The following is a 12,482-nucleotide window of genomic DNA, read 5'->3' on the forward strand; positions in this document are numbered from 1 at the left end:
ATGTTTCTGTTTTTGTACAGTTTGCACTTTGATGTTCTCAGATGTGCAGTGTAAACAGGCTCATTGCAGCCTGTGATATTGTTAAAACGTTCATCTTTGTTACCAAAATGTGTTTGCTGTTCTAAAAAAAAAAAAAGTACCTTATTGCCATAGTTGTAAGATAATTACACATTTCCTATTTTTATTTTGAAAAATAATGTCTCAGGGAGCAGTCTTGTTGAGTTCATTTGTATTGTTCAATCAAAAATCTACACTATTTTTAGTTTGCACAACAAATTATTCAAGGAAAAGCAAAAATTATTCTTACGATATTGATGTTTCTTTCAGTAAAAGTAATAATTGCACCACAGGTACAATGTTGTTGGGGTTGAGGGGGGCTTGGAGATTTTTCGTGCTCCAAAGGGGGGGCCGACAGAAAAAGATTGAGAACCACTGACATAAATTATGGCGTCAGGTAAACTGACAGTTGTTGCCTTTTTTCTGTCATTTTTTGTTGTTGTTGAAGATGCATCTGAATATTGATAATGTAACTCTTAAAAGATCAAGCTTGAGTTATTTAGGATTAGAGAAAATGGGTAAGATCTTTTAATTTTCAACCTCTTATATTCAATCTGCTGTGTGTTCTTGATAAGCTTTGTTGTCTTACTAAATCCATGTTCAGAATAAATAATAATCCTAACTAAACTGAAAATAAAGACCAGGCTTGAATCTCGGTCACACACTGACCTCGGCGAGGACCTCTACCCTCTTGCGTAGTATTCCAGAGATGTATCTGATGAGACCCCACTCTTTACAGGTTCCGGCTTGTACATACAGCTCCTCCAGCAGGGCTCGCACACTGACCCCCCCCCTGCCCTGGACCCGACAGCTCCACCAGCCAATCAGCTCCTCTGCTCAGCAACACACAGCCGACAATTCACTTCAATAAAACTGACTAAAATGACTATCAAGTTGAATGTGACTGACTGTGTCCATGTTCATACTTCATTACGTAGAGAATGTAGAGGATATCGGCCTGGTCCTGCAGAGTGGGACACTCCCTCAGCTGTCTCACCAACGCTGCAAAGTCTGTGTTGCCCTGAGAGTCTCGAGGCAGGTGCAGATCAGCAGCGCTGTGGGACTGTGTGAGGCATTTCAGTATCAGATGAATACAGGGTCTAACAAACACCAGAGAGACAAGAGAAACAAAGTTTTGTTGTGTAAAGATCACATGACCGCTACCTTGTGCTGCTTTGCATGTGGGCCGTGCAGAGGACGAGGAACCTCCAGCAGGTTGAGAGATTTTCGGTGTTTGCTCATGACAGGAGTCACAGGGAGATACATGGAAGACTCTGAAACACACACACACACACACATTTAGACAACACAGAACAAAATGCACTTTGTAAAATGCATGTCTGGACCTGCTGCTGTCGTCCTACTTCTCTCCTGTCTCCATCATTATTATTCATTTGTCCATATAGTTGTGATAGTGTTTATCATATAGTTACCGGGAAAGTAGAGTTTCCTATTGCTGGTACTAACATCTGCAGTATTAGTATATTCACTGTTAGTATTTGGAGTAGTAGTATTAGCAGTTATGGGTCAATGTACTGATAACAGCAGTTGTAGTTTTTAAGTTACAGTTCAGTTTGCTGTGCATCCATGTGTTCACACTGTTTCTGTTAAATATTGAAGACAGGCCAGGTTAAGGCTGTATATCATTATGTTTGGCCACAATGTCTGAATGTGTCCTGAAGAGAGAAACGACAACATCAACAACAGCCAGACACTGACCTCTGAACTAAGACAGAGTATTACATAAATATTTCAATATTTACAATATAACATAACACAACATGGCATTTACTACCTTCTTCGGTCCAAACTTTCCAAACCAAACTTCCACTTGTGAAAGCTTCCTGTAAGGACCAAGTACCTGGTTTCTGGTTCACCCAAAAGAGGTGTTCTTGGCCTGGATCAATCTGAACTATGGTTTGGTTCATTTACAGTATGCAGTCTCTGGAGGGTTGGCACTTTGGACCAATTACAGAAAATGTATCCTCACAAAAAAATCAAAAGAAAAGCAAAAACTAATGAAAGACAGATAGGGAAACGATTCAATAATGATGATAGTGCATACAGATGTGCTCCTAAGTTTACATCCCCTGGCAACATTTGTAAAATTCATACCATTCTTTAATGAACACATGGTTGATTGGGCAAAACAATTTTTTTCTATTTCAAATGGGATTCAAACTAAACTAAGGCATCTAAAAAAAATCACAATCATTAAGCACGTGCTGCCAGGCACAACAAACCCCGCTCCTCACACATATTTCGCCCATTATAAGTAAATGTGAAGATCTTAAGAATTCATTAAAACATTTGAACTTTGACCTACTGTTCTCAAAATGTAATGAGATCCATTCTGGATCACTGGCAATCTATAAAGTCAATTTAGAATGAATTCAACCAATTGTTTTGTTGCTACAGACATGTGAAATTTTGCCCATTATAAGTAAATGGGGGGAAAAAAAGATTTTAAAAAATTCATAAACAAACTTTTAACTTTGACCTACTTTTCCCAAAATGTATTGACATCTATTCTGAGTCACTGGCAATCTATAAACCAAAGTTGGTATGAATTCAACCTATAGTTTGCTGCTAGAGTGTTAACAAACAAACAAAACAAAAACAACACCCCTTGTCTCCCCTTCAGGGGGTGGGGTAATAAAATACGACTTCACTGGTGCTACAGTTAAATGTTTCACCTCAACACCAACCCACATCCTAAGCACAATAATTAAACACCTGATGACTCACTGGGTATGTTCAGGCCTTGAACCTGTGCCATTAGCGACAGGATGTCTCTGGTTGTGTGTTCGGCGCTGAAGACATGATGCTGCCCCCTCTGGATGGGAGGGAGATGGCACTTGGTGGTGGTGCTGTGGAGGAGCTGGGTGAGGTACTGGTCAAACATGTCTTTTGATTTCCCTGGAATTGAATAAACATGAACCCGATTACGTCAAACGTGATGACACAAGCCAAAATGAGTGTTAGCAGTGGAAAGGCAGCTCAGAAGTATTTACCTGAGGGCTCATAACTGTCATATGTGTCTCCATATTCTTCTTCATCATCCTCAACGTCATCCTCAAGTAAGTTGTCATCATTCTCTTCATCAAGGAAACTGAGGCGAGTGTGAAATGAAGTGGTCTGGACACTAGTGAGGTCTGACATCTGCACCCTATAAGAACAAGAAACAAAACTTCAATAAACAACCACATCCACAGAAATAAAAGATGTTATTACAGAGAGTACAAAGGAGAGGTGCCCACACTGTTTATGCCTGTGAGCTACTTTTAAAATGACCAAGACAAAATGATCTACCTCCACTATATATTAATATATGTATCAGCAGATAGCTCAGTCAGTAAAACTATTCTCATACATATCCGTGGCTGGATAGGTCAGTAGGTAACAACGGAATTAAATGTGAGAGACCAGGGCTTGAATAACAGCAGGTGCTTAAATGATGTCATCTTTTTTTTTTATATCATGTGAAGTACCTGCACAACCTTTGAAATTTACCAGTCGATTGCGATTGACATATTGGAAACCCCTGGTATACAGGGTGTCTGCACGTTTGAGGAGGACAAATTTCTGACTTTTTAAGATATTGTTCATGGCAACTTTTATAAAATATGAGCCCTTACTTTCACAATAATAACAGGACAACAGGCCTCATAGTTAATACCTTGAACCAGACTTCACCATGTTTCAGTCCAGTTAACATTACATTTCCTTTTTTTCTATGACTATTGGTACTAACAGTTGCAGTAGTAGCGTATCCACTGTTAGTATTTGTATTAGGAGTAATAGTATTAACAGTTATGAACATTTATTCCAGTTATTGGTATTTATACTAGCAACAGCTGTTCTAGTTTTCACCCCTCGGCCAACTCTGGCCACAGGGGTATTGGAATCGTTTTGTCATCTGTCTGTCCATCTGTTCATTCAACTACGTGGTCACATTACCTGAAGAATGCATTGAGATATCTGCATCAAATTTATACTGTGGATGCATCTTGAGATGGAGCAGAAGCCAACTGAAAATAGATCACCTTGACCTACTTTTTCAAAGTCAAATGGCGACATGTGTTTTCAACGACGTAAACACTATATTTAGCTGGGGGGTATTAAAAGTGCACAGCATGTTATGTTAAACAGTTGTAGTGCAGTTTACTGTGCATTCATGTGTCTCCCCCCGTTCTTCCCCCCTCCTCCAATCTCCCTCTCTCTCTCTTTAACCCCAACTGGTCATGGCTGACGTCCATCCTCCAGAGTCGGGGTTTGCTTGAGGTTCCTGCCTGTTAAAGGAAGTTTTTCCTTCCACAAGTGTTTGCTCCTGGGGGTTCTGTTGGTGTCTGTGAATTGGCTTAAGAGTCTGGTTTAGACCCGCTCTGAATGTAAAGTGTCATGATATAACTTTTGTTATGATGTGACACTATATAAAATAAAGTCTGACTGATTGGTTGATTGCTTGATTGATGTGTCTGCCACTGAAGTTGAAGCTGCTAAAGCTCATACCTGAACTCTCTACCCATGAATGTTTTTTAAAGGCTCCACTCATTCCTATCTACATTATACTAAAATGCTGAGCACTAATTTGACAAATTCTTTTCAATGATTTACAAAGCAAATGTAGCAATATAATTCATAATAGAATAGAATAGAATTGGTTTGTGGAAGTTTTAAGACCTCTGAGTGTCAGATTTAAGGAGTAATTTTCAATTTTAAGGATAATTAGAGCCTTAATTTAGGACAAATTTTTAACTTTTTAAGACTTGGATGGATCCATGGACACCCCATGTATAAAATACTTGAGCGTGATAATCTATAAGTGTCAAAAAGTAAAACACACCTTGCACCAGCAAAATAGCCATCCTGTAGTTTCCTGAGGGTTGCTAGGATACATGGATCAACTGCATCTCCATCTTCAACTGGATGAAATTAAGTACAATTCAAACTACATTAACCCAGTAAAAGCAGTGATATAATTTTACAACAGAACAGTATACATATAAATATTCATACATTTAAATTACATATAATGGAAAATACAACAGTGTAGGAGTAACTCAGTTCTGCCATTTCTTGGAATTATTCCATGTTTTGGCAACATACTACACTCCTATCTGCCATAAAGTATGTATGCAAATTCTGCAAGTTACTAGACTGGAAATAAGACATTAAATAAAATAATCTCTGTGTTTTAGAAAACATGGGCTGTAAGTGTCATTACCCAGCATGCTGCGCGTGATGGGGAAAGTAAGTGTGGGTCGTCCTGTCATCCTCCAACATGAAGAGAGGTAAGCCAGCTCTGTTCGTAACATCTCCACAATCATCTGGTTGTCCAGAGCCAGATAGAAGTGATGGTGATCCAGAAACTGGACAGCACACACAGGAATCACAGAAAGAAAAAATAGGAAAAAAAAAAAGGTTAGACAGTATGAAAAGTGTGTGTCTTTCTGAGAGCCAGCACTAGGTCAAGTTGTACCTGAGGGGTGAATATGTAAGACCGATTTCTGATCTCGTAGAATTTGGATGTTCCCAAAACTCCAATATGTCTGTAGGGTCTCCCACTTAAATTTAGTTTTGTGTTATTTCCTGTGAGTACACAGAACAACAGTGGTTTTGTTACTGGAACAAACACGCATATGCACAAATGAAAAGAAGTTATGTCGTTAGTTTACCCAGTCGGACGTAGATGTGGCTCAGGATGCGAGCAGGCATGACTCTGATGGGCTGAACCTCTGACATCTTCTGGACCTTTATACCATGATCACGGAGCAACTCCTGGATCTCATCTGACTCTGCAAGCACACAGACTGACACAAACACAGGAAAAAGTAGAGCTAATGGTGTTTTTCTTTTCTTATCTTATAATATATAGTTTTGCACACAGCCTGGCCAAAAAAAGTCTGGCTAATATTTTGCTGGACCACGTGTGGCACCATTTTGATATAATTGTGCATTCATTTTTTAGACACATAACATCATTGAACCTAGACCTGATCAACATAAGTAACTCCAGATAACAACACTGCCCCCACAGGCTTGTACTACAGGTACTAGGCATGATGGGCAATCATGTCATCCACTTCTCTTCTCACCCTGGTGCATCCATCCCTCTGGAACAGGTTCAATTCGAACACATCAGACCACATGACCTTTTAACATTGAAACACAGTCCAATCATTATGCTCTGTATCAAACTGATGGATGTTGAAGAAATGAGAAGCTACTACATCAGTTAAAGGTAAAGAACTTTGTGCAGTTGAAACAATCAATAATATAATACTAATAAATAATAATAAACTGCATTTATAAAGCACTTTTCATTCAGCAGAATCTCAAAGTGCTACAGAGAAAAGACAGTCCAATAAAAAATAAAATACTGTATCAGGAAAAAAAGACTAGGCAAATAAAACTCACATAAAACTCACAATAAATCACTGCAGTATTTATCCAATGACAGGATCTAAACCATTTCCTGAGTTAAACCAGGTGGAGAATTTTTTTGGTCTGTGTGTTCATGCAAAATATACCGAGTCCAATTCTCTTTCTAGAGACGTTTGAGTCCAAAAATGGTGACTTCATAGAGAGGAGACATGTAGTAGTTTAGGTAAAAATATGCCGAAGAATGTCTGACTTGTAAGATAAACTTTTATTTTATGATCCAACCTTGTACAACAACATCTGGCTTGAAGTTTGTTGAGAATCTCCTGTTCAGAGGGTCAATCTCTCCTGCTGCCAAAAAGCCCTATAAGGAAAAAGACACACAAAAAGGATGTGTTGTTACAGAGAAACTGTTCATCATCCCAATAATGAAAGGGATGTGGTTTGCATGGCTCTGTTGAAAATACGTTTTATGTCCAACATGAGATGAACATGTTGTGTTTAAATACCTCAGCGAGCAGACACCCCAGGATGTAAAGAGACTGTCCCCACATGTGAGGCAGCTGCCCCATGGCCACTCTGTCCACCGAGTGAGGATTACTGTACTCCTCCTCCACCTGCAACAGCCGTAATACATGCTTATTTCTGCACAGTCAGTTACATGCCAAAAATACTTCATCATCATGTATCATACTTCATCAGATGTTCTGATTTATTTCCACTTGAAAAGCATGTCACCTTCAACATACTCCTACCACTATCAGCTATGAGCCTTTGTATTCACCCTTTACAAAACCATACCTACAAAAATGTACAATAAAAATGTTACATTACTGTAATAATTGTACAATAACTCACCTCTGTCTGATGTTTAAACTCTGGTCATGAACCTATTTCCACAATGGACTTAAATGTCATTTTACACCTTCATCCTATTGAACATTACAGTTTACGTTGCACATTACAGTTAATTTATCCAGATTTTTGACCTCGATTGTTTTTATATTTCTAATTTATTATGTATACTATATTTTCTATCTATCTATCTATCTATCTATCTATCTATCTATCTATCTATCTATCTATCTATCTATCTATCTATCTATCCATCTATCCATCTATCCATCCATCCATCCATCCAAATAATATAAATTATGTCAGAATTATGTTAAGATAGAAAAAAAGAGTATAAGTAAGTAAAAGTACTAAAAAAACCCTTCAGTACAAATACAGTACATATATGCATGTGCTGTATTTGCAGATACTGATGTAATATTGGACTTGATACTGACAATGATATTAAAAGATATATGAAGTAAAAGGAGGTAATAATGTACATAGTTAATGACAAAGAGATAAAACTGGCAAACATATCAAATTAATTCAATGAATGTAGTATTTGATAAATACCTAAACTGATAAATAGAGATCAGAGATCTTTCTTCTTCAATAAAAACTCAAAATGTGTTTTTCTAGTTATTGCTGACCGGTGGTGCTTTACTATATTTGAAAGGATTTTAATTCTTCAACAAATAATCTACATTTACGTACAGGCACTGCCTTTATGTTATTGTTGTCATTTGTTGATATTACTCATATACAGTGTCTGATTTAGAGATCATAATCACGAAGCATCTGTAACACTGAAATAATATGAAGTTTTATTTTGAATATCCTCCTGCCCTACATGTAGAGCTGGTTGAGATTTGTACAATATGGAAATACTACGATAAAGTCAGTTGTAGTTATTTACAACCGAAGAGGTTGGGATGCTGTGTAAAATGTAAATAGTACTTTTTAATACCACTTCTTTAACCAGCCTTTGCCAGGTTGCCATGTTACTGTAATCAAATTCACAATTTAATTATTTTTTTCTTTTAAAAAGTTTAGTCAGTTGACACATTTTTATATATGTTGTCTATGTTCCATTGAACATAAAATATGGGTTTATGAAATCAAATCATTGTATTCTATTTCATACATTGTCACAAAACGTATGGTATTACGGTTGAAAAATTATTGTACATTACATTTTTTAACCTAAGTTTGAAACAAAGGCCAATCAAGAATATAGTCATTTAATAAAGTATTTTAGTTCTTTATCAGTCAACTGAGTTTATGAGCCTCTGTATAGTGCTTTAGTTTGTCTGCAGACACAAACCAAATACATACAATACAATACACTGAATTTGCATTTTTAAGTTTCTCATATCAGGACAAAGACTGTATTTTTTATGACACATTTAACATTATTTGTGAATGGTCCCTCAGATTGGTTTTGTGAGAACATGTTGTATTTTCCTTATCTGAAACATGTTACCTTGTCTCGTGGAACAGCATAAAGCTCTGGCACTAGTTTGATGCCATTCTTCCCTCTGATCAAAATGCCTTCCAGTGCCTCACGATACTCCTGCACCTGTACAGGGAATAGTTTATTTATTTATTTATTTATTAGTATCCCTATTAGCTGATGCAGGACATCAGCTACTCTTCCTGGGGTCCTCCCATTCCAAACAGACATACAGTATTCATTTACAAGCATAAAAACTATGTGATTCACCCTTATATTATCTTCTTAAGTACATTCAACAGTCAAGCAAAACAACAATAATAATAATACTGCAAGATAAAATTAAAAAAAAAAAAAAACACAAAAAACCCCAAAAAACAAAAACGTAATGATAATATAAAATAAATAAACCTAATAATAGTTGTGTGCGTGTATGAGTGCATGTGATGGTTAATATCATATGTTTATGTCTACATGTCTCCTGAATTGTTTACAGGCGTTGGGTTATTTGATGTTGCTTCAGTTGTCTTTTAAATCTTGCTTTTGTTTGTTCTTTGGTGATCTGTTCTGGAAGAGAGTTCCATTCCACCATGGCTCAATATAGAACTGTTCTTTGCATTGATTGTGTTCTCGCTTTAGGAACTGCATAGCAGCCTCTGGTGGCATGCCTCGTGTGGTATGTATGTATGCATGTCAGAGCTACGTGTCAGTTGGTTATATAAGCAACTGGGGCTTTTTAACAGTTGAACAGCAGCTGTAAAATCAGTGCAAACATGACTAGAGCTGTGTAGCTGTCTTCTAACAGTAACTATTAGACCACTTTTCTTTTACCTGTACTGCATCTTCTGCAAAGATTCCATCCAGGATGAAATAAGTCCAGAAAACAGGCCACTCACACTCAATATTCTCAAACAGTTTGAGCTCTGCTGGATCATAATGGAGCCTTGAAGGGTCCTGGGGCACAAGAACAAGAAACTATGGTCCTCGAGCTCAAATTACGTAAATGACGAATTTCTGAATGAACATCAAAAAACCCCCCAAAAATATACAATGTGTCCACAAAGTCTCTACACAATTTAAAAATGTATTTAAAAGCAATTGATGAGATATGTTAGTCAGATTTGTTCTATGTACTCAGTGGTTATCGAAGGTTTTAATCACATTGTGGGATCATGTGTAGTCGAATCACCGGCCCATTTTTCTTCAATGACAAATCAATTACTGCAACTATTTCCCTTGACCTTTTGACTGAATATGCGTCACCACAACTGGATGACCTTCAACCAACCATCATTTTCCTGGTAGATGGCACACCACCACATTGGGGACTGCATGTTTGTGGGTTCTAAATCAAATATTACCAGACTGGTGGATTGGAAGGGATGGTCCAATCTGGACACCACATTCACCAGATATCACTGCCCTGAATTTCTTTCTATGTGGTTATGTTAAAGATATCGTGTATCGAAAAAAGATACGGGACATCAACAACCAGATAATAACAATAATAATAATTAAAAAATTGCATTTGTAAAGGACTTTCCATTCAACAGAATCTCAAAGTGCTACAGAGAAAAGACAGTTCAATAAAACCTGAAGGAAAAGATCACTGATGTCATTGATACCATTGATGAGGCTATGATTCAGCCAACACTGAAACAAATCCAGTACCGTCTGGATGTTAATCATGCAACTAATGGTGTCCATATAGAGGTGAATTAAATGAGGCAAAAAACTTTAATATCTACTTTTCATTTTGTAGTAATTTCCACAGATTTGTCTATTCATTTGCTTTTTTAATAAATTAGTTAAATTGTAAAGAGACTTTATAGACACCCTGTATATTGTACAAAGCATCACACAGTTAATTTATAAGTAAATACTGTCAACTATAAAATTGACACAAATTTTTTTTTTTTTTTCATTTCATAGTTCAGTGATATATATTATCAAAAGTGACATACTGAGCAAATCCCTGCTACTTTCCTCAGGCTTTAATTAAAACAATATTAAACTAATTCTATAAAAGCATCATTTTGATTTCCAATATCCAAAATATCTCACCTCTTTAGGACAACGATGTCCATCCCTAATGAAACGACAGCAGCCGTAGCGGCCCTGAAATTTGAATCGAAGAATGAATTTTCTGCCTAATGGAGTAACATGTACATACAGCGTAAATGTTGCCTCATGTTGTGTTTCTGTACCTGCAGTTTATTTATGATCTCTGACTTGGTCACGGCCACCAGGTCTGCATCTTCGACAGCAAAAGCAGGGAAGGAAATGACTGACAGAAGACCTGCATCTATCTCCTTGGAAGTGGAAGCCCTCGGCAGCATGGAGCACAAGATGGACTAACGCACACAAACACACGGAACAACGGCAAAGATGAGCAGGAACGTAAGTGGAACAGTAGGTCATCGAAGCGTTAGGATGCATGGGCTGCTGAAGGTACCTGACAATGTTCTACTTCATCAGGCAGAACGTGGATGACAGACTTCGGTCCTCCATGTGCACCAAACAGATCCAGCTCATCTATAGCCTCTAGAGCTGCCTGCAGACCCCACATGCACACATAAACAAACACACAAATCCACACACTGATACACATGTCCAAAACAACACTCTGCTGTTTCATGCATAAAGTAGATTGTTCAACATAGTACAGATAGATTCAGTCTCGGATTCCTTTACCTTAGCCATGCCCACAGAGCTGCCATTCAGCTCCGGGATGCCCTGGTTGGTTTTGTCACCGCGCTCCCACATCCCATAATCCTACAAGGAAAGAGGAAAGATGCACTTCACAAACATACCACAATACACCTTCTTTATATCTTCAGTCTTTAGTTTCCCAATATAAAACCAGACCAAATGGGTGCAGAAAAATGTGACTTACCGCCACTTTATAGGCAGCCTCTATGTAGAAGACGAGGTTTTGGATAAAAGCTACTTCATCCAGGTTTGAGATAATACGAAGACCTGCAGAATAATGTTACACAATCAGAGATCAAATCATTACAGAAAAGAATCCATACAGGTTGTTGTATTTGCTAAAAGGAAGCAGATCCATCATTATTTTTTGTTACTTCTTTAAAATGCAAATTTGTTTAAAACATATACCGACATTTAAAAGCTTCAGGCTGCAATGAATTATGTTTATTAACATCATTGGGCAAAAAAATCCTTTCAGCTTTTATACTTGTGACAAACAGCCGTTTGTCACTTAAGTATGAATATAGGCACCTTTTTTCACTTAAGCACTTTAACTTGCACATGTAGTTTACAGCACAGCACTTTAAACAAACATATTTGCACAAACAAAATAATTGCACGTGATTGGTTTTTAAAAGTAGTTTATTGATTTTTATTGTCTTTCCTTTTCAGTTTTACTTCCAGTGGTACTTGTATTTTAATTGATTGATGATTGCTTGGCCCTGGAGAAAAGGGAGACACAAATTAGACCACAAAAAGATAGAGTGCAATGTAAATGTGCAGTATTTAAGTTTAACTTTGTTTAGTGTCTGTGTGAGTGGATTTTAAAGTGTTTAGTGAATAGTGTTGAGTGTGTTTGTACTTACCCTGTCCTTGTGTCCAGGTCCGTCAGCAAAAAGAGTCCCTGCATGAACAGCAGCCCTTAAGAAGGTTCCGGCCTGGACCAAGGCAGGGAAAAGTGTGGGGGAGCCTGGAGGTGTATTTTATTGGTTTATGGGTTTTTGTTTTTTTTTTTTTTTAACTCTTTATTTTAATGTTT

General features: G+C 37.4%; 1 protein-coding gene across 1 annotated transcript in view; it reads right to left on the minus strand.

Annotated features, from left to right (window-relative positions):
• Window positions 1-12,482, minus strand: part of LOC115437156 (phosphorylase b kinase regulatory subunit alpha, liver isoform-like) — a 38,049-nt gene that overhangs the window by 15,075 nt on the left and 10,492 nt on the right. The window contains 19 exon segments of the mRNA XM_030160312.1: window positions 727-849; window positions 851-890; window positions 984-1,120; window positions 1,222-1,331; window positions 2,806-2,976; window positions 3,072-3,226; window positions 4,904-4,982; window positions 5,285-5,429; window positions 5,540-5,649; window positions 5,736-5,870; window positions 6,727-6,805; window positions 6,951-7,058; window positions 8,762-8,857; window positions 9,563-9,685; window positions 10,796-10,849; window positions 10,939-11,085; window positions 11,187-11,285; window positions 11,426-11,506; window positions 11,628-11,710. Coding sequence (XP_030016172.1) covers window positions 727-849; window positions 851-890; window positions 984-1,120; window positions 1,222-1,331; window positions 2,806-2,976; window positions 3,072-3,226; window positions 4,904-4,982; window positions 5,285-5,429; window positions 5,540-5,649; window positions 5,736-5,870; window positions 6,727-6,805; window positions 6,951-7,058; window positions 8,762-8,857; window positions 9,563-9,685; window positions 10,796-10,849; window positions 10,939-11,085; window positions 11,187-11,285; window positions 11,426-11,506; window positions 11,628-11,710 — 2,075 coding nt within the window.

Source organism: Sphaeramia orbicularis, chromosome 3, assembly GCF_902148855.1.
Source record: "Sphaeramia orbicularis chromosome 3, fSphaOr1.1, whole genome shotgun sequence".
Lineage (NCBI taxonomy): Eukaryota > Metazoa > Chordata > Actinopteri > Kurtiformes > Apogonidae > Sphaeramia > Sphaeramia orbicularis.